Source organism: Tachyglossus aculeatus, chromosome 6 (genome assembly GCF_015852505.1).
Source record: "Tachyglossus aculeatus isolate mTacAcu1 chromosome 6, mTacAcu1.pri, whole genome shotgun sequence".
Lineage (NCBI taxonomy): Eukaryota > Metazoa > Chordata > Mammalia > Monotremata > Tachyglossidae > Tachyglossus > Tachyglossus aculeatus.
Genome location: NC_052071.1, coordinates 41,794,407 through 41,817,032, shown reverse-complemented (window position 1 = coordinate 41,817,032; position 22,626 = coordinate 41,794,407). Strand labels below are relative to the sequence as shown.

At 47.3% G+C, this 22,626-nt stretch overlaps 1 protein-coding gene across 1 annotated transcript in view; it reads left to right on the top strand.

Moving 5' to 3' along the window:
* The first annotated feature begins 380 nt into the window (after positions 1-380).
* TSC22D3 (TSC22 domain family member 3) overlaps positions 381-22,626 on the top strand; it is a 143,312-nt gene continuing 121,066 nt past the window's right edge. The window contains exon 1 of the mRNA XM_038748042.1: positions 381-1,048. Coding sequence (XP_038603970.1) covers positions 735-1,048 — 314 coding nt within the window. The 5' untranslated portion in view covers positions 381-734. The remainder of the gene's footprint in view (positions 1,049-22,626) is intronic.

Sequence of the window (22,626 nt, the reverse complement as noted above, 5' to 3'; positions counted from 1 at the left end):
AGCAGGAGGGAGAGAGAGAGAAAGAGAGAGGGAGTGAGAGAGGAGAGAGGAAAGAGAGAGAGAGACACGTTTCGGATTCTTCACCCTGCTGCCAGACACTCAGTTCCGAGAGTGGGCAGGGAGTAGGAAAACTTAGTAAGGGTTCGTGATCTCTGCCACCACAGGCGGCGGCTGCAGCAGCAGCAGCAGCAGCAGAAAAAGAAGCAGCAGCAGCAGAAAAAGCAGCAGCAGCAGCAGCAGCAGCAGCAGAAAAAGCAGCAGCAGCAGCAGCAGAAAAAGCAGCAGCAGCAGCAGAAAAGAAAAAGCAGCAGCAGCAGGAGCTGGAGGAGGAGGAGGAATAGAAGCAGCAGCAGCCGCCGCCGCCGCCGCCGCCGCCGCCTCCAAAGGAGGAGGAGGAGGAGGAGGAGGAAGTGAAGCCCTTAGGAGCGGCCGAAGCGGCGGGCCGTCCAGCCGGTGGCTTTGGGGCTCGGAGAGGCGGAGAGTAGGGCGCACGGTGTGTGTCCGGGCCCCCTCGTTCGGGGTGCGGGGGGCCCTCTCCGCCCCCGACCAGGTGGGTTGGGGGAGAGCCGGCTGGGGCCTTCTCTTCCTCCTCGTCCTCCGCGCCCGCGGACCCCCACCACCCCCCAGGACCGGCTTCGCACCTCCGGGGCCCCGGGAGGACGAGGACCGGGAGCACCGAGAGCACCGGGAGCACCATCGGGAGCACCGGGAGCAGGAGGACGACTCCGACGACGATGTCCCTGTCGCCCCCCGAGGAGTGTCGCTCGCCCGTCGGACTGGACTGCTGCAGCTGCTGCCTGGACCTGGCCAACCGGAGCGGGCTAGTGGAGGACGGGGGCGGTAGCCCCGCCAGCCCCACCGTCAGCAACTTTCGGCAGCTGCGGGAGCAGCTGGTCTTCGAGAACCTCAACGCCGACAAACTGGACAGCATCATGCGGCAGGATTCCCTGGAGCCCGTCGTCCGGGATCCCTGCTACCTGCTCAACCAAGGCATCTGCAACCGGAACATTGACCAGACCATGCTCTCCATCCTGCTCTTCTTCCACAGGTCAGTCACACAAACACACACACACACATCACGTTAGGCCCGGCGACCCGCTCTGTGTCTGTGATTTGTTTTCAGTAGCAGCTGTTGAACGCCTTACGCTGTGCTACACGCTGGGGCGAGACGCGACGCAGTAATAACGATCATCGTGGTTTTGTTCATCATCCTCATCCCGCCTCCGCCACTTGTGTGACTTTGGGCAAGTCACTTCGTGGCTCAGTGGAAAGAGAGGTCGTGGGTTCTAATCCCGGCTCCGCCACTTAGCCGTGTGACTTTGGGCAAGTAATAATAATAATAATGGCATTTGTTAAGCGCTTACTATGTGCAAGGCACTGTTCTAAGCACTGGGGAGGTTACAAGGTGATCAGGTTGTCCCATGGGAGGCTCACAGTCTTAATCCCTATTTTACAGATGAGGTAACTGAGGCCCAGAGAAGTTAAGTGACTTGCCCAAAGTCACACAGCTGACAATTGGTGGAGCCGGGATTTGAACCCATGACCTCTGACTCCAAAGCCCGTGATCTTTCCATTGAGCCACTCTGCTTCTCACAAGTCACTTCACTTCCCTGGGCCTCAGTTACCTCATCTGTAAAATGGGGATTAAGACTTTGAACCCCACGTGGGACAACCTGATCACCTTGTATCCCCCACAGCGCTTAGAACAGTGCTTCGCACATAGTAAGCACTTAACAAATACCATTATTATTATTATTATTATTCTCTGTGCCTCAGTTCCCTCATCTGTAAAATGGGGATGAAGCCTGTGAGCCCCAAGTGGGACAACCTGATCACCCTGTATCCTCCCCCTAGCACTTAGAACAGTGCTTGGCACATAGTAAGCACTTAACAAATACTATTATTGTTATTATTACTGTCTTTGTTAAGCGCTTACTGTGTGCCAAGCTCTGGGATAGTTACAGCGTAATCAGGTTGTCCCGCGTGGGGCTCACAGACTTAATCCCCATTTTACAGATGAGGTCACTGAGGCACCAAGAATAATAATAATAATAATAATAATAATAATAATAATAATAATAATGGCATTTATTAAGCACTTACTATGTGCAAAGCACTGTTCTAAGCACTGGGGAGGTTACAAGGTGATCGGGTTGTCCCACGTGGGGCTCACAGTCTTAATCCCCATTTTACAGATGAGGTAACTGAGGCACAGAGGAGTTAAGTGACTTGACCGAAGTCCCACAGCTGACAAGTGGCAGTCAGGATTTGCACCCATGACCTCTGACTTTAAAGCCCATGCTCTTTCCACTGAGCCAGAAGTGACTTGCCCAGAGTCACATAGCTGACCAGTGGCAGAGTCGGCATTAGAACCCACGACCTCTGACTCCGAAGCCCTTGCTCTTTTGACTAAGCTACTCTGCTTCGCTGATGGATACAGGTTAATCAGGATGGACACAGTCCACGTCCCACCATCTCGCCACTTGTGGTTAAGACCGCCGCTTGTCTCCCAGCTCCGCCACTTGTCTGTCTGCGTGACCTTGGGCAAGTCAATTCACTGCTCTCAGTCTCAGGTACCTCCTCTGGAAAATGGGGATTAAGACTGTGAGCCCCACATGGGACAACCTGATTACCTTGTATCTACCCCAGCACCTGGAACAGTGCTTGGCACATAGTAGGAGTTGAACAAATACCATTATTATTATTATTATTATTATTATTATTATTATTATTATTATTATTATTCGCCCAGTCTGTCTTGGCTCCACTTCTTTCAGGGATCTCCCCACCTCTTGGGAGAGTTCCAGAGGACTATGTTTGGTGCCCGGGTTGTGTACCAAGAGACTAGCCCAAAGAGGTTGTGGTCACTCATGTGGAGGAGAGGTGGAGATCTGTGTGATTTGGGGACCATCTGGGGCAGGGATTTCCCTCGCCCACCTGGGATTCCACTAGAACTATTTCCCTGGGTGTTCTTCAACTCCGGCTCTGGGACGTGGAGCCACCTGTGGCACTGTCAGAGCCTGGAAAGTCAGACCAACTCCTGCCAGGCACTGTTGGGGTGAAGTTGTCACACTTCAGGATGATTCTGGTGGTGGACACCAAGCTGTGCACCCAGAATGGTCCCTTGGAGGAGAGAGAACTCTTTTTCAGCTTTGAATCTAGAAGGACTGAACTCAGAAGGGACCCCATTCTCCTTCCCGGTGGTGAGAATTGTCCTTAGGAGTTTAATTCTTATTACAGGATCTTGATTCTGTGCCCTGCCTCCCTCCAGCCTCTCCCTGCTTCCTTGGGGAGGCTGTCGAGACCTCGGTTTCAGTAATACTGTTATATAATAATAATAATAATAGCATTTGTTAAGCACCTACTATGTGCCAAGCACTGTTCTAAGTGCTGGGGGAGATACAAGGTAATCACGTTGTTCCATGTGGGGCTCACAGTTTTAATCCCCATTTTACTGATGAGGGAACTGAGGCACAGAGAAGTTAAGTGACTTGCCCAAAGTCACACAGCTGAAAAGTGACAGAGCCAAAACTAAAACCCATGACCTCTGACTCCCAAGCCTGTGCTCTTTCCACTGAGCCACGCTGCTTCTCCCAAGCGCTTAGTACAGTGCTCTGCACACAGTAAGCGCTCAATAAATACGATTGACTGACTGACCACCCCTTTCCTAGCTCTCCTGTATGTGTCCCTTCCCTTAGCTACCCAAGCTCTGCTCGGGCAGCCTCAGTGCCCCGGGGGGTGGAAAGGTAGGGGGAAGAGAGCTTCTAGAGCCCCCGACCCATCTCCTCTTGTGTTCCCTCTCTTCACAGCAGAGGGAGAAGGGAGTCACCCTTGAAAGGTCTGTGGCAGATGTTGTATGTCTGCCCCGTGAGCCACTTGGGTGGTGTTTGTAGTGGAGAGGTCCCAAGGGGCTACCAGAAGGAAAGATAAAAGTGGTAGGATGCAGTTTTAGGGATGGTGGTTGTTACATCCTTAAACCCTTAGGAAGAACGTTAATGTTGAGAAGCAGCATGGCCTTAGGAGATAGAGCACGGGCCTGAATCAGAAAGACCTAGGTTCTAATCTCGGCTCGGCCATCTTTTTGCTGTGTGACCCTGGGCAAGTCACGTAATTTATCTTGCATGTTACCTCATCTGTAAAATGGGGATTGGGACTGTGAGTCCAGTGTGGGATAGGGACTGTGTCCCACCTGATGATTAGTTTGCATCTACCCCAGCTCTTAGTACTGTGCCTGGCACAGAATAAGTGCTTAATAAATACCTTAAAAAAAAAAAAAGGAGGGAAACCAGCACATGGCTCTTGCAAGCATCCTGTTACCCCTGAAAGAGACAAGATACTGGGCTGGAAGATCCAATCAACTAACCCAGGACATAGTACAGTGCTATGCACACAGTCAGCGTTCAATAAATACCACTGATTGACTGACTAGCCTTGGATTTGCTTATGCTCTTGTGTTCTTGTATTTGGAGACAGTGGGTCTAGTAGATAGAATGATGGGGACAGGGAAACTAATGTTCTAGTCGCAGCTTAGCTCCTGATGACCGAATGGCTCTGAACCTTATTCTTCACCATACTGAGTCTCAATTTCCTCATCTGAAAATCCAGGGTAATTTATACCTGCTCCTTTCTACCTCACAGATATGTGGTGTGGACAAAGGAGATAACTGGTGGAAAAAACATTTGGAAAATGAAAGGGTGGCATCAAATCAAGTATTATTATAAGTATTATTGATAATTACTCACGGCAATGATAATAGGACCTGTGTGAAAGTTCTCTATCCTTAGGGATTTGAGGCCAGATCATCATCATCATCATCATCATCATCAATCATATTTATTGAGCGCTTACTGTGTGCAGAGCACTGTACTAAGCACTTGGGAAGTACAAATTGGCAACATATAGAGACAGTCCGTACCCAACAGTGGGCTCACAGTCTAAAAGGGACTGAGGAACTTTCCCAGAGGTGTTTTAATAATAATAGTATTTTTTAAGTGCTTAGTATGTGCCAAGATCTGTACTAAGCTCTGGGGTGCATACGAGCAAATCGCAATGGACACAGTCCCTGTTCCACATGGGGCTCACAAGCAGCGTGGCTCATTGGAAAGAGCCCGGGCTTGGGAGACAGAGGACATGGGTTCTAATCCCGGCTCCGCCACTTATCAGCTGTATGACTTTGGGCAACTCACTTCACTTCTCTGTGCCTCAGTTACCTCATCTGTAAAATGGGGATTAAGATTGTGAGCCCCATGTGGGACAACCTGATCACCTTGTATCCTCCCAGTACTTAGAACAGTGCCTTGCACATAGTAAGCACTTAACAAATACCATCATCATCATCATCATCATTTCACAGATGAGGTAACTGAAGCACAGAGAAGGGAAGCAACTTGCCCAAGGTTACACAGCAGAAAGGTGGCTGAGCCGGGATTAGAACCTATGACCTTCTGACTCACAGGCCTGTGCTCTATTCACTATGCCATGCTGCTTCTGTCTTTTGGAGCAGACCGGATGCTGTGTGGTTCTGTTCTGATCCATGAGGATCTGAATTGCCCTTCTGTGATCTACTTGGCTATCAATTAGTGGAGAATGGCCATCCTGTCAGCAATTGGAATTTTATCTTCAGCCGATTCTAACTTTCAGGAAGTCTTCACTTGAGTTTCTCCCTTCCCATATGTTTTTAAGACTGTTTGTAACAGAAATAGGCAAAACTAATTTTAGAAAACCCAGAGAACAGGTTTCTGTTTTTCATTTCATTAGCTCAAATTCAGGTTTAGCTGCCCCTGTTTAGAATCAGGTCTGCATGGGGAAAACTGGCAGAGTTACCAAGCATCTGCCTGGGTTTTAATGGCTCTAACAATAATAATAATGATTATCATTATTATAATATTTGTTAATCGCTTACTAGGTGCCAGGCACTATATTTAGCACTAGGGTGGATACAAGTAAATCGGGTTGGACACAGTCCCTGTCTCACAAGGGGCTCACGATCTTAATCCCTATTTTACAAATAAGGTAAATGAGGCACAGAGGAAGTAAAGTGACTTGCCCAGGGTCACACAAAAGACAAGTGGTGGAGTCTGGATTAGAACCCAGGTTCTTCTGACTCTAAGGCCTATGATGATTATGGTATTGTTAAACACTTACTATGTGCTAGGCAGTGTACTAAGCACTGGGTATCAACTATGCCACACTGCTTATCTGGATTGTTGGACAGCTGACCCTAGACGGATTTACTACAAGTACCGCTGATGACAATTCAGCCCAGGAGGGCCAATAAATCATGGATTAGGGCCACAGAAACAGAAGTGAGCCTGTGCATCCCCTATTTTGCAGATGAGGGAACTGAGGCCCAGAGAAGTGAAGTGATTTGCCCAAGGTCACACAGCAGGACCATAGCAAAGCTGGGATTAGAACCTCGGTCCTCTGACTCTCAGGCCCGTGCTCTTTCCGCTGCTTCTCTAGGCCAAAGAGTAGAATTTTATGAAGAGACTTCTTTCAGAGAATAAATACCCGCCCCATGTCAGTCAGTCAACTGGATTTATTGAGCAACTACTGTGTGTAGAGCACTGTACTAAGCGCTTGGGAGGGTACAAAATAACAATATAGCAGACACATTCTCAGTCCCATGCTGACATGGCTGATGTCTTAGGGAAACGCTTTAGATCTGACGGTCTCAAAGCGCTTACTAACTCTGGGTTACAAATATGATGACCCAAAGAGAATGGAAACTGAAGTCCCGAGAAACTGGGGTAGTGAGTAAATTAGAACCCAGAAGTCTCAGCTCCAGGTTCTGTGCTTTACACTGGGCTTTCACTTGGAAGGTGGGAATGCAATGTTTCTGTAGGGTCAGGCCTTACAGCTTTGACTTCCTAAATTTCATGCTAATAATAAGAATAATAATAATCATGGTATTTATTAAGCACTTACTATGTGCCAGGCACTGTACTAAGTACTGGGTACCCTGACTTATCCCAGGTTCATTCATTCAATTGTATTTATGAAGCGCTTACCATGAGCAGATCACTATACTAAGCACTCAAGATTGTAAACTCATTGTGGGCCTGGAATGTGTCTGTTTATTGGTGTATAGTACTCTCCCAAGTGCTTAGGACAGTGCTGTGCACACAGTAAGCACTCAATAAATACAACTGACTGAGTGATACTGGCCACTCGTCTTCCGTCAGATTGGACAGGGCAGAAATAGGCACTAACCCTATTTCACCTCTCATGCGCTTTCAGCACCGAGTAACTGTTGAGATTCTGGGGGACCCAGTACTTCCAGGCTAGATGTGGGATGCGGAAAATACATGTTCTCTGGCATCGTGCACAGTCCTGAGAGATTTTTTTCTTTCCATCTTGGCCTGGGGATTTCTAGATTTGTGGCAGAGTAAGAGCTATTAATTCAATCATATTTATTGAGCGCTTACTGTTTGCCAAGCACTAACAATAAACACATACCCTGCCCATGATGAGCTTACAGTCTAGAGGAAGATTCTCCTCAAAGCTGTTACATTCACAAGAGGACTGACAAAATCAATTCCATGTTGTTGTGGGGCAGGGGATCCTTTCAGGGAACTCTTTTACGGTGCCTGGAAAAGTGGTTTAATTCTTCCTCTCCCCACTGCTTAGGAAAGTCTGCCCTGTACCTTTAAACCCAGAAGAATGTCAGTCAGTCACTCAATCATATTTACTGAGCGCTTGCTCTAGACAGAGCGCTTGGGAGAGTACAATATCACAGAGGTTCCCTGCCCACACTGAGGGAAAGTTAAAGTTACTGAGCAGGGTGATGGACCACGGAGTCAGTGAAGGGATGGAATCAGAAGAGTATAATCGTGCAGTATTCCTTCCTTTCACCATTTCTTCAGCCTGAAGTCCTGAGAATGACTCCTCTTCATTGTGTCAAGCGGCAAGTTTTCTGACGTGGGTCCTTGGGGTGTGCTGAAACTGTACTTGAGGTTTCTGTTAATAGACGCGTTCCAAGAACATCAAGCATGTAGGGGATGCCAAATGGTGCCTCTCATCTTGAGAGTGTGTTTGGAAAAGTCCAATCACATCCAGGCAGGAGGAATGGCATACAAGTGGTGGTATTGGGTTCCAATCAATCAGTGACCGGTATCTATTGAGCACTTTTTGGATGCAGAGCACCGTCCTAAGCTCCTGGGGGGAGTACAACAGAGTAAGAACACACGATCCCCATCCTGAATCCCATCGAGGATGGGTGGGAGGTTGTTGGAATTGTTTCTGGAATATTTGTTCCGTTTGGAATGTCAGTACAGGAGTTGGTGCCACATTTCCCCCTAATTAAAAGACGGGAATTTACCAATTAAAAAAAAATACATCTAGAAAAAAAAAGTTACCAAAGCAGACCTGCCGTTGACAGGTGTTGATATTTCCCATGGGGTGTTGAGAGTGTTGGATAACCTTGTCTACTTAAGAGCATAATCAATGCCATATTGTTGTCCCTCCTCAGACGGTGAGCCCTATGGGGAGCAGGGATTGTGTCTGATCTGATTGTTTTGTATTTACACCAGCTCTTAGCACAATGCTTAGCACATAGTCGATGTTTAACAGTATTATTATTCCTAGGTCAGGTCAGTGGTCCACCTGGTCAGTGGGCTCTTCATCCGTGACCTTTTTCGGGCTCTTCTTGAACGTACTGTAATGGTCGCCAGGACATACGTGGGTTTGCGTTGGTGTGTAAACACACACCCTGCCCTCTTTTGGAAAATGGGGCACCTGCTGATCTAAAATAAAGCCTTCTGGGAAACTGGGTGGTGGGTTCTTCTGTCTACGTGTCTGTATGCTCTAGGGCCTGATGAATGATTCATGTAACTACCCAAATAAATTAGCGAACATAACCTTTTAGGCCCGTTTGTAAGTCTGCATATCTACTAAGTTTAGATGCTTGTCCACAGGCACAGAAATAGGAATTGGGCTCTCTCTGTATCCCAGAATGGGACAGTTTATTGTTTGTGACTCAGCTTGTTTGGCTGTTCAGAAGCCGTGTGGCCTAGTGGAAAGAGCCCAGGCCTAGGAGGCAGAGGATCTGGATTCTAATCCTAGCCCTGCCACGTTCCTGCTGTATGACCTTGGGCAAGCCACTTCACTTTTCTGTGCCTCCATACCTTCAACTGCAAAATCAGGTTTCAATACCAGCTCTCCCTCCTATTTAGACTGGAGCCCCCATATGGGACTTGATGATCTTTTATCTACCCCAGTGCTTAGTACAGTGCTTGGCATGTAGTGAGTGATTAACAAATACCACAGTTATTATTATTAGTAGTATTCAGATCACAAGTCAGTATTTCTGTTGATCACCCGGGGTCACGGAACTTGGAGAAGGTTTTGCTCAGATGGAGGGAAAGTTGAAAGACAGAAAAACAATCCAATGGCTGTTTTTAATTGCTGTCTGTGGGAGGTGTATTTGGTTGCTCTTTTGTTTCACTTGTAGCAAAATCAATCAAGAGGAAAGAAGGAATGAGGGAGACTATCATTTGTGGCTGAAGTATCTTACAATAAATCTGGAGGGTTTTATGAGTCATACGCTAATGAGGCAAGAAGGAAGTCTGCTTTAGAGCTAGGTTATGTTCTGCTCACCTGGACATTTTCCTAAATATCCGATCCACCCCACTGGACGGTATCTGTCTGTGAGGCCGGGGGAGAAACTCGGGGCCAGAAAATGAGGTTGCTCGGCTCCACAACGAGATTAAATCCCTGATTGTTCATGATACACTAAATCATGAAAAGAACTTTTTTTTAAGGTATTGGTTAAGTGCTTACTATGTGCCAGGCACTGTACTAAGCCCTAGGGTTGATGCAAGCTACTCAGGTCGGACACAGTCCATGTCCCACATGGGGTTCACAGTCTTAATCCCCCATTTTCCAGATGCGGTATCTGAGGCATGGAGAAAGTTAACTAACAGGGGATTGAGACTGTGACCCCCATGTGGGACAACCTGATTAACTTGTACCCCGCCCCCATCCCGTACTTAGAACAGTGCTTTGCACATAGTAAGCACTTAATAAATGCCATTATTATTAAATAGAAAATCATGGACAAATAGATGAGACTGAAACTCTGAATGTAGCCCATGGGGAAATTTGGCAATGGTTAGCAGGGCAAGTTATAGACGAAGGGCCCACTGTGAGCAGAGAACACTAGGTGCTGGAATGAGAAATTATGAAGGTCTTACCATAAACACATAAATTCAAGCTGGGCAATAATTTGACCTGCTTTTTACACTTCTCCGGTCAGGATCTTGGTTGCTTATGAATGATTTCAGAAACATGTGTCCCTCTCTCTTGGAGTGACACCTCTTTTATTTTTTTAAATGATATTTAATAATAATAATGGTGGCATTTGTTAAGCACTTACTATGTGCCAAGCACTGCTCTAAGCACAGGATTTGGGGGGTGGTACAAGGTAATCAGGTTGTCCCACATGGGGCTCATAGTCTCAATCCCCATTTTACAGATGAGGTAACTGAGGCACAGAGAAGTTAAGTGACTTGCCCAAAATAACACAGCTGACAAGTGGCAGAGCCGGGATTAGAACCCATGACCTCTGACGCTCATGCCCATGCTCTTTCCACTGAGCCACGCAGCTTCTCATTTAAGAGCTTATTACATGCCAGACACTGTACTAAGCACTGGGGTAGATACAAGCTAATAATAATTGGGTTACTTATTAAGCAGTTACTATGTGTCAAGCACTGTACTAGCACTGAGGTAGATACGAGCTCATCAGGTCCCACAGTGGGCTCACAGTCTCACTAGGAGAGAGAACAGGTATTGGATCCCTATTTTGCAGATGAAGGAACTGAGGCATGAATAAGTGAAGTGACTTGCCCAAGGTCACACAGCAGGGAAGTGATGGAGCTAGGATTAGAACCAGGTCGCCTAACTCCCAGGCCCGAGCTCTTTACACAAGGCCAATCAGGTTGGACACGGTCTCTGTCCCACATGAGGCTCACCATCTTAATCCTGATTTTACGGATGAGGTAATTGAAGCACAGAGGAATTGAAGTGACTTGCCCAAGGTCACACAGCCAACAAGTGGTGGAGCTGGGATTAGAACCCAGGTCCTTCTGACTCCCAGATCCACGTTCTATCCATGCTTCTATAGATTTCCACGTCAACAACTTTCCTTTCTGCCCGCCTGGATTGATGAAGTCACTTGTAAGTTGCTCCATTTGCATTTCCCGATCACCTGATAACTCTTCGATTCCAGGTGCCTTCTAGTTCCCTTGCCCCGTGGCCAGGCGGGCTGCCCGGGCCCCTGCCGAGGCCGCACAGTCCTAGCCAAAATTCAACCCAGCTGGCCCCCGTTCTTGCTCTGGCCCAGAGCCTGCTTGGGCTGTGGGAGTTAAATACTGACCTGACCTGCTCCTGGGCTTGTGTGTATTTACTGTGATTCTGCTTCAACTTGAACTTTCTCCTCTTGCGCAACTTCACTCACCAAGATAACTGGAAAGCGATAATCTGACACTGGCCCACTTATGTAACAAGTTAGTCGCCGAGGTGGGCCGGCCCCAGAGAAAGCCAGAGGGCCCAGAGACTTCTGCAGCTTTCAGCCCACCTAGGTTGGCGGGGGGATCCTTGGCTGAGTCGATGGTGGGGAATCACGCTTTTAGATTATAAATATATCCAGCTGGCACTGAGACACCCGTGGGCACCATGATGGGGATCGTAAAGACTAATTTCTTCTTTTTTAAGGAGAGATAGATCGTGGCCTTGGATCAACTGTGCTGCCAGGGTGATGGAGATAGCGTGTGAGGGGTCACGGTTCCCCCAGTAGCCTTGGCACGCCGGCATCCTCATTGACTCAGTGCCCGGGGCTTCGTCTCTTAGCCAAAACGCTAGAGAAGCTCAGCTTGCCTCTGCCCTCCCATCTGGATTCTGCTAATGCAGAGGAGTAGGGGAGTGGGGGACTTGGGGGGAATGAGGGAATGGGCTCACCGTCTATCTGGGTCTCAGGTGGGTACCTAATAATTAATAATTATGGTACTTGATAAGTGCTTACTAAGCACTGGGATAGATACAAGTTAATCAGGTGGGACACCATCTCTGTTCCAAACGGGGCTCACCCTCTTTAGTCCCCATTTTACAGATGAGGTAACGGAGGCCAGAGAAGTGAATGACTTGCCCAGTGTCACACGGCAGACATGGGCAGAGCTGGGAGTAGAACCCAGGTCCTTCTGACTCTCAGGCCCGTGCTCTACCTAAGCCACCCTGTGCCTTCCGGCATTCTGTTAGATCTTCTCATCCCAGCTGCTCTCTGAGCTAAGACATTTTCAGGCAGTAAGCATATTTATTAAGCACTCACTTTGGACAGGTGAGACAAACTCTGTGGTGAAGTTCTGCAGAGGCACAGAGAAGTGGTTTACAACACCCACTTGAGGAGATGGGTATTTCTCTTTAGGATAACTGGAATGGTGTGAGAGAGATTCATTCCTTCATTCAATCGAATTTATTGAGCACTTACTGTGTGCAGAGCACTGTACTGTTTGGGAGAGTTCAATACAAGAATAAACAGACATAGTCCCTGCCCACAACGAACTGCTTGACATAGGTCACAGACATAGGTCCAAGTTCTGAGTTGCAGAAACAGTGAGGCCCAGAGACTGTGAGAGTCAGAAGCAGAGGATGGAGGAGGATGGGGGATGACTGGAAAAGGGGAAAGAAGGATGATGCAGGGCATCGGATGGAGAGAGCCGACGGTTGGGAGGTCTTAGTGGAAAGAAACGAAAAGGGGGGTAGGACACTATCTTCTCCCCCTGCATCTGGGCCGCGAGAGGACCCACATACCTCATGCCACAGAGAGCTTTCAAACGGCCTGCCGGAACACGCCAAGTGGCAGGGCTGAATCTAGGGAAGGCATGCACAACTGAAGCCAGGGCTTCTCTGCTCCCTCAGGGATTGAGATTTTTTTCACCAATAGCCTCAGTCTAAGTCCCTAAATAAATAGGGAAATTCACAAAAATCTGGCCCCCTGGCATTTTGTCAGAACAATCCCAACATGGCAGCACTTAGTACAGTGTTCTGCACACAGTAAGCACTCAACAAATATGATTGAATGAATTTGGAGATCCCGTGGGTGGGTCTGCCTAGACGAGGTTCCACAAGGGCGCATTGCTGAGCTCCGACCTCGACAACGCCGGCTCACCTGGCCCGGCCTCGGCCCGAGTTTTCTGACTAATCCCTAGAGGCCCGCGGATCCAGGCGGGCGACCCCGCTGTCAACCTCCTCCTTCTTTAGTGGGGCGGTGGCTTCGCTCCCCGCCCCAATAAAATCTATCAAACACGGAACAGTGGGCGCGGGCCCTGGTCCCCCTCCCTTGGTGCAACTGAGAATCGGTAATGGCTGAGATCTCTCCAGTAGTCCTCTGTAGACTGCTGCTTAATCATAATGATGGTATTTGTTAGGTGCTTACTGTGTGTCAAGCGCTGTTCTGAGTGCTGGGCTAGATACAAGTTAATCAGGTCGGACACAGACCCTGTTCCACGAGGCTCACAGTTTTCACCCCCATTTTATAGGTGAGATAATTGAGGCCCAGAGAAGTGAAGTGATTTGTCCAAGGTCACACAGCAGGTAAGTGGCAGAGCCGGGACTAGAACCCAAGTCTTTTTAACTCATTCAGTCAATAGCATTTATTGAGCGCTTACTGCATTCAGAGCACTGTACTAAGTGCTTGGGAGAGCACGGTACAGCAATAAACAGACACATTCACATTCCCTGTTCATATCCACTAGGCCACATGGGGCTCAGAGTCTTAATCCCCATTTTACAGCTGAGGTAACTGAGGCCTAGAGAAGTGAAGTGATTTGCCCAAGGCCACGCAGCGGGCAAGTGGCAGAGGCGGGATCGGAACCCAGGTCCTTCTGACTCCCAAGCCCGTGCTCTATCCACTGGGCTAGGCTCTCAGGGTATGAAACCCGGTTCTCCAATCGCCCGGGTCTAACTCGGAGGGATGGGAGCAGGGAGTCTGTGCGAGTGCCAGCACTCTCCCCCGGTGTCTGCTTTTGGAACAGCCTCCCTGGACGGCGCGCAGATGGCCACGCACATGCTCTTCCTGCTTCCCCTCAAGTGTCCGGTCGCCCCCACAGAGAGACAGCTGCCCCCTTAGATGAGGGGGCTGTGATTTAGGTCAGCGTCGGGCCCAGAGGCGGGGGCTTCCCAAGATGCAAAGACAACAGACAAATTAAGGAAGGGGCTTGAGAATCACAGAATGGGGCAGACAAAGCACAGTCAGGGTGATAAAAGAACACGAGCTGGTTCAGCACAATTCTAAGAGGATTAGCTACGCTTGTCTAAGCAAAACCCGAAGTCAGGTTCCTAAGCCCCTGCGGATTCGCCTGTTTTCTTTCTCGGACCCGAACGGAAATGGCCCCTTATGCATCATGTGAATAATAACAACAATAACAATAATATCAGTGGTATTTGATGAGTGTTTACTCTGTGCCAAGAACACAGTGATAATAATAATTGTGGTATTTGTTAAGCGCTTACCATGTGCCAGACACTGTTCTAAGCACTGGGGTGGATACAAACAAATCAGGTTGGACACAGTCCCTGTCCCACATGGGGTTCACAGTCTCAATTCCCATTTTCCAGTTGAAGTAACTGAGGCTCAGAGAAGTGAAGCGACTTGCCCAAGTTCACGCAACTGACAAGTGGCAGAGCCAGGATTAGAAATCACGTCCTCTGGCTCCCAGGCCTGTGCTCTTCCACCAGACCACGCCACTTCTCAGAACCAGCTTAGGGGATGAGGAGCACCGTGGCTTAGTGGAAAGAGCCCGGCCTTGGGAGTCAGAGGTCGTGGGTTCTAATCCCGGCTCCGCCACTTATCAGCTATGTGACTTTGGGCGAGTCACTTAACTTCTCTGTACCTCAGTTACGTCATCTGTAAAATGGGGATTAAGACTGTGAGCCCCGTGGGACAACCTGATTTCCTTGTATCTGCCCCAGGGCTTAGAACAGTGCTCGGCACATAATAAGTGCTTAACAAATACCATCACTATTATTATTATTACGATAATTGGTAGAACTGCCGTTCGACTCACTGCCCACTATTCCCGATTCAACGCATTTCTCACAGTGGGGTTCTGGTCTAGCTCAGCGTCTCTGGGGCCTCACAACCCCAGGATTCTGCAATCCTTTAAGGCCAGGATGTGTGGAAAGAGGGGGTGAGATGGGAGAGAGAAGCTAAACTGGTCCGACAGTACTTCCTGGACTACCCTACTTCCGATCCGCTTTCCTCTGCTCATTCTCCGTCAGAGGCTCGGGTGGAGCCTCCAGCCAGAGGGCCTTGGCTCTTGTTTTGGCTTATGTAACGGAGCCAGACTGCTTAGGATGGAAGCTTTTGCCTGCAAGTTTTCTGGGTTTTCCTGGCTCTCTGCATCCTGCTGGGGAACTGCAAAATCAAGTCCTAGTGCCAGCATGTCAGTATTCCAAAAGAGACCCTCCTTCCCTGAATAATAATAATTGTGGTATTTGTTAAGCTCTCATTCTGTGCCAGGCACTGTACTGAGCTCTGGGTGGGAATATAAGCAAATGGGGTTGGACACAGACCCTGTCCCCCATCGGGCTCACACTCTTAATCCCCATTTTCCAGATGAGGTAACTGAGACCCAGAGAAGTGAAGTGACTTGCCCAAGGTGACAGAGCAGACAAGTGGTGGCGCCGCGATTAGAACCCATGACCTTCTGACCCCCAGGACCGTACTCTATCCACTAGGCCATCCTGAATGCTGAGTGAACAGCAGATTGCAAGGGAAAATGGAGGTAAACGGGCTCTCACTTCTTTCCCTGCCCAAAATGAGGGATCAGCAGAATCTGTAGGAGGTTAGAAGGGGTCTAGGCGAAGTGTCAGGCTCCCGGCTTTGGGCTTCATCTCTCTTCTTTGTGTCAGTGTTGCCAGGAGTCATTCATTCATTCATTCGTATTTATTGAGTGCTTACTGTGTGCAGAGCACTGTACTAAGCTCTTGGGAAGTACAAGTTGGCAACACAAGTTCCTCCTCCCCTTCCCCCACGATCACCTCCGTCTCTTCTGGCCTCTTGGGTTGCAGCTACTGAAGGTTGTCCCTTGCTCTTCCTAGTCTTTGCTGACTCTGCTCTGAGTTTCCTGGTGATTTCCCTCAGGGACACGACTGGCTGACCTGCCCCGAGACTGAATGTCAGGGCCTTCGAGGAGGAATTGTGGAGGTTTAATTTTTTTATGGTATTTGTTAAGAATTTAATAGGCACCAGGCACTGTATTAAGTGCTGGGGTGGATACAAACCAATCGGTTTGGACATAGTCCCTGTCCCACATGGGGGCTCACAGTCTTAATCCCCATTTTACAGATGAGGTCTCTGAGGCACAAAGAAGTGAGCTGACGACTACAATAACAGCAGTAATAATAATACTCTCCTTGCTGGACTTGAGCAGATAAGGGATGATAGCAGGATACCCAAACAGATGCAGCAGAGCTGAAAACAGAGTGACTGCAAGCCAGATGTCAATCAGTCAGCCTGTCAGTCAGTCGAGCGCTTGGGAGAGCACAATATAACAATAAACAGATACATTCCCTGCCCACAGTGAGCTTACAGCCTAGAATGGGAGACCGAAGTTAAGTAGATTAAAGTTGTACCTAAGTGCTTGGGTCGGGCAGAAGTCCTAGAGCTGGAGTCTCGCCTTGAGAAATGCAGTTTCGAAACCTCGGGAATCCAAAACCATTGCTTGACTTAAAGGTCTGGGTCATGTCAGAGGCTAAATCTCATTAGAGTGCAAGCTCCCTGTAGGTAGATGGGGAATGTGTCTCGAGCTTCTGTTGTACTTTCCTAAGCGTTCGGTAATCAATCAATTAATGGCGTTTACTGAGTGCTTACTAAGCGCAGAGCACTGTTTGGTACAGCGCACCACACCCAGTGGGAGCTTGATATAGACATCATCCAACGGCACCAGCCTCTGTCTCACCACCAACCAGAGAGTCGTGTTTCCGTGCGAGCACTATCGATAGGGTCTATGGGTCATTGCTCTTGTCAGCCCTATCTGCTCACAGTCAGATAACGGTTGCAGTGAGACCTGCCGCCTTCAGATAGGCGGGAGACTGATTCATTGTCAGACTAAGACTCCATGACCAAGGTCGTGAAGCTAAGAGATGAGGGAGCTTTCCCCCAGGGTCTCCTATCCTGCCAGCTTGAGCGTTTAGTCGAGTCTGGTTAATCGCCGTGGTGAATGTAATAATACTACTAATTATGGAATTTGTTGAGCGCTTCTACTCTAGACAGTAAGCTTCCTCTAATAATAATAATAATAATAATAATAATGGCATTTATTAAATGCTTACTATGTGCAAAGCACTGTTCTAAGTGCTGGGGAGGTTACAAGGTGATCAGGTTGTCCTGTGTGGGGCTCACAGTCTTAATCCCCATTTTACAGTTGGGGTAACTGAGGCACAGAGAAGTTAAGTGACTTGCCCAAAGTCACACAGCTGACAAGTGGCGAAGCTGGGATTTGAACCCATGACCCCTGACTCCAAAGCCCGTGCTCTTTCCACTGAGCCATGCTGCTTCTCTAGACCTGTAAGCTCCTTGTGGGCTGGAAACGTGCTACCAACTATGTTCTCCGAAGCACTTAGTTCAGTGCTCTGCACATAGTAAGCACTCTATAAATAGGATTGACCGCTTGATGGCCAAGCACTTTACTAATATTCTGGATATATACAGGATAATCAGGTTGGACCCAGCCCCTGTCCCCTGTATTCATTAATTCAATCATATTTATTGAGCACTTACTATGTGCAGAGCACTGTACTGAGCGCTTAGAAAGTATAATTCGGCAACAAAGAGACAATTTCTACCCAACAATGGGCTCACAGTCTATAAGGGGGGAGACAGACAACAAAACAAGTAGACAGGCATCAAAAGCATGCCTGCAGGGCTCACAGTCTAAGTAGGGAGGAGTAGGATTTAATCTCCCTTTTACAGTTAAAGAAACTGAGGCACAAAGGAGTTAAGGACTTGCCCAAGGTCACACAGTTCATACAGCAGGCAAGTGGAAGAGCTGGGGTTAGCAGCCAGGTCCTCCGACTCCCAGGTCCGTACTCTGTCCACTAGGCCAAATTGCTTCCCACTGTATTGCCAAACCAAAAACTAAACTAAAATAAAATTGCCTATCTCTGATTTCTCCCCCAATTTATGCTTTGTTTAAGTAGGGCAAACATTGCCTCTTGTCCGCTGTGTGACTTTGGGCACGTCTCTTAACTTCTCTGGGAAGCAGCGTGGCTCAGTGGAAAGAGCCCGGACTTTGGAGTCAGAGGTCATCGGTTCAAATCCCGGCTCCGCCACTTGTCAACTGTGTGACTTTGGGCAAGTCACTTCACTTCTCTGGGCCTCAGTTCCCTCATCTGTAAAATGGGGATTAAGACTGTGAGCCCCACATGGGACAACCTGATCACCTTGTAAACTCCCCAGTGCTTAGAACAGTGCTTTGCATATAGTAAGCATTTAATAAGTGCCATTATTATTATTATTATTATTATTCTCTAGCCCTCTGTTACCTCATCTGTAAAAGGAGGAATAAGACTGTGAACTCTATGTGAGACAGGGACTGTGTCCAAACTGATTATCTTCTATCTACACCAGCGCTTAGTACAGTGCCTGACATATAGTAAGCACTCAACAAGTACCATTATTACTACTTCAGCTGTGCTGTAAATTCAGTTTGATCCTGTGTTTTAGGAACAGAGTTCATCAGTTTGGGGAGCCATGTGAGTTTGATCTGTCTTTCTCTTGATCCCTCTTTCCAGCTAATATGATGTATGTCAGGGTACCAATCGATCAATCAATACTACTGATTTTGCTTGTACTTTGTGCAGAGCACTGTCCTGTGCACTTGGGAGAGTAGGATTTCCCCAAGATGCATGAGGTAGTCAGGTGGGGTAAACATTCATTCATTCATTCACTCATTCATTCATTCAATCGTATATATTGAGTGTTTACTGTGTGCAAAGCACTGTACTAAGCGCTTGGGAGTGTATGAAATAACAACAGACACATTCCCTGACCTCACTGATCTTGAAAAGTACATATTGGCATGAATTGTCTCATATAATTTAATTTTGCCTGTGAAATCTGGACAAGGTCTTTTCAGGCAATTTGCAAGTTAGAGCATTATAATTGCTCTCCTGGAGGGATAACTAGTATGGAAAGAACACAGGAATATAAGTGAGGAGACCTGGGTTCTAATACCAGCTCCGTCACTTGCCTGCTGGGTGGCTTTGAACAAGTCACTTCACTTCTCTGTGCCTCACTTTCCACATCTGTAAAATGGGTGTTAAATACCTATTTTCTTCATCCTCCCCTCTCTCTTGGACTTTGCATCCCACATGCAACAGGGACTGTGCCCTATCTGATTTTTATTGTAGCTAACTCAGTGCTTGGCACTTAGAAGAGTTTAACAGATACCGCAATTGTTAATATTATTATAATTAGATCTTTCTCTTGCTTTCTTACTACCTCGCTGCCTAGTGGTGTTTTGAAGACCAATACCTTTGACCTAGATTCCCTCCCTCAAGGAAAACGGCGGGGAAGGAGAGACCCAAAGAGTTGGAAAAGAGAAGAGACTGAGAAAACTCTCCAGAAACTCCCCAGAAACCCTTTCCAGGGTGCTAATGAGAAGTAGCATAATCTAGTGGATAGAGCACGGGCCCGGTTCCACCACCTGTCTGCTGTGTGACCCTGGGCAAGTCATTTCACTTCTCCATGCCTCAGTTACCTCATCTGTAAAATGGCAATTAAGATTTTGAGCCCCTTGCAGGATATGGACTGTGTCCAACTGGATTATCTTATATTTATCCCAGCGCTTAGAACAGTGCCTGCTTCATAGTAAGTGCTTAACAAATACTATAAAACAATAATAATAATAATGACAGAATATGGACCACACAGCCCTGGTCACATCAGCTCTTAGTATTCTGGCTGATTTGGTCAGAGAGAGAGGTAAGATGAAGTTCTCCCTCTCTTCAAAGCTAAGAATAGAAAATGGCAAATAATGTGAATTTTGGGATCCAGGGTCAGTGATAAATGGATGTCTGGATAAGAGGAAAAGAAGGGTCAGGCTTCCATGCTTTTTGGAATTCATTATGGTTAATGACAAGCTGTAAAAAAATCATTTTTTTCTGTCAACTTTATGGGCTGTTGCTGGGTTAAGAATCCCTTCAAACCATGACGAGATGAAGGGGATGAGAGGTGCACTCTGTTCTGGTTTCTGTGGGCCAAGAGGTAAATTTAGAATGGATTGCAAATGTCATGCATTTTGTCTATGTCCTAAAAGCTCTCTGCATGATTCAGTAGAGCCCAACGTGTTTGGCACTGCCATCTCAGACAGCCTGGGTTGGGCTAAGTATTGGGGAGGTGGAGGTTTCGGTGGGGGTAGGGGGCTTAGCGTGTAGCAAGAGCGATGTGTATTGATAGAGTTGGGGGCAGATGGCTCCTTATTTCCCTATTCATTCAATCGTATTTATTGAGCGCTTACTGTGTGCAGAGCACTGTACTAAGTGCTTGGAAAGTACAAGGCAGTAACATATAGAGACGGTCCCGACCCAACAACAGGCTCACAGTCTAGAAGGGGGAGACAAACAACAAAACAAAACATGTAGACCGGTGTCAAAATCGTTAGAATAAATAGAATTATAGCTACATGCACATCATTAACAAAATAAATAGAATCCCTGGGAAGCAGCACAGCCTAGGGGAAAGAGCACGGACCTGGGAGTTAGAGGACCTGGGTTCATTCTTTCCATCATATTTATTGAGCATTTACAGTTTGCAGAACACTGTACTAAGCACTTGGAAGAGTGCAATAGAACAATAAGCAGACACATTCCCTGCCCACAGCGACCTTACAGTCTAGAGGGGGAGACAGACAGTAATATAAATGAATAAATTGCAGATATAATTCCAATCCAGTTCTAATCCAGGCTCCACCACTTACTTGCTATGTGACCTTGGGCAAGTCATTTCACTTCTCTGCACCTCAGTTTCCTCAAATGTGAAATGGGGATGAAATACCTGTTCTCCCTCCTACTTAGAAGCCCATTTTCATGACTTAAACGGGTTTCCTTGCTTCCTCACATGCCCCTTTCCCCTTAGTTTCACCATTGTAGCTTTGTAGTCATTCATGTATTCATTCAATCACATTAATTGAGCACTTACTATATGCAAAGCAATGTACTAAGTGCTTAGGAGAGTATAAAATAACAACAAATGGACACATTCCTGCCCACAATGAGCTCACAGTCTAGAAGGGGAGACAAACAGTAATATAAATAAATAAATTACAAATATTTATAGACATATACATATGTGCTGTGGGGATGGGAAGGAGGATAAATGAAGGAGCAAGTAAGGGTGGGGTAGAAGGGAATGGGGAAGAGGAGAGAAGGGCTTAGTCAGGGAAGACTTCTTTATGTTCACTGTGGGCAGGAAATGTGTCTGTTATATGGTTATGTTGGAAGGCTTCTTTATGCTCACTGTGGGCAGGAATGTGTCTGTACTATGGTTATATTGTACTCCCAAAAATGCTTAGTATAGTGCTCTGTGTACATAATGATAATAATAATTATGGTATTTGTTAAGTGCTTAATATGTGCCAATCACTGGGTTAGGTACAATTTAATCAGGTTGGACACAGCCTCTCTCCCACATGGGGCTCACACCCTTAACCCCCATTTTATAGATGAGGTAACTGCAGCCCAGAGAAGCGAAATGACTTGCCCAAGGTCACACAGCAGACACGTGGCAGAGCCGGGATTAGAACCAAGGTCCTTCTGACGCCCAGGTCCAGGCTCTATCCCCTAAGCCATACTGCTACGCTCAGTACAATGGATCGATCATTGCAGTAGCATCATGGGAGGATGGGGAGAATTGAGGATAGAGAAAACAATAACCTGCACCTCCTCATCACTTCCTCTCCTTTTCGAACAGCATTAGAGACAGAATCTTGAACCAAGGACCGGATACCCACTGTAAGATTGCACCACGGCAGTAAGAAGTGACTTTCCCAGGGTCAAACAGCTGACCCGTAGCTGATGATTTTGACACCTGTCTACATGTTTTGTTTTGTTGTCTGTCTCCCCCTTCTAGACTGTGAGCCCCTTGTTGGGTAGGGACCATCTCTATATGTTGCCGGCTTGTGCTTCCCAAGCGCTTAGTACAGTGCTCTGCACACAGTAAGCGCTCAATAAATATGATTGAATGAATGAATGAATGAATGAATGAATGAATGAATGAATGAACTGGTTTGGGTAGCCCAGCCTCCTGATTGCCAGATCTGTGTTCTTTCCACTGGACCACACTGCCTCCCTAGTTTCTGAAAGCCCCAGCTATTCCTCCTCTCTGTTGAGGGCAGCACAAGTTGAAATGGGCTTAAACTAAAGCAGGATGGATTTAGATTAGATGTAAGGAAAAGCTTCCTAACAGAGAGGCTTATTAAACACTGAAATGGATTACCAAAAAGGAGCTCTTATCTCTGCAGTTCTTATTAAAAGAAAAAGTGGTATAGATTCAGCTCTGTGTGGATTGATTTAGCGTTGCCCCCTTGAAGACTCGACTGTAAACTCATTGTGGGCAAGGAATGTGC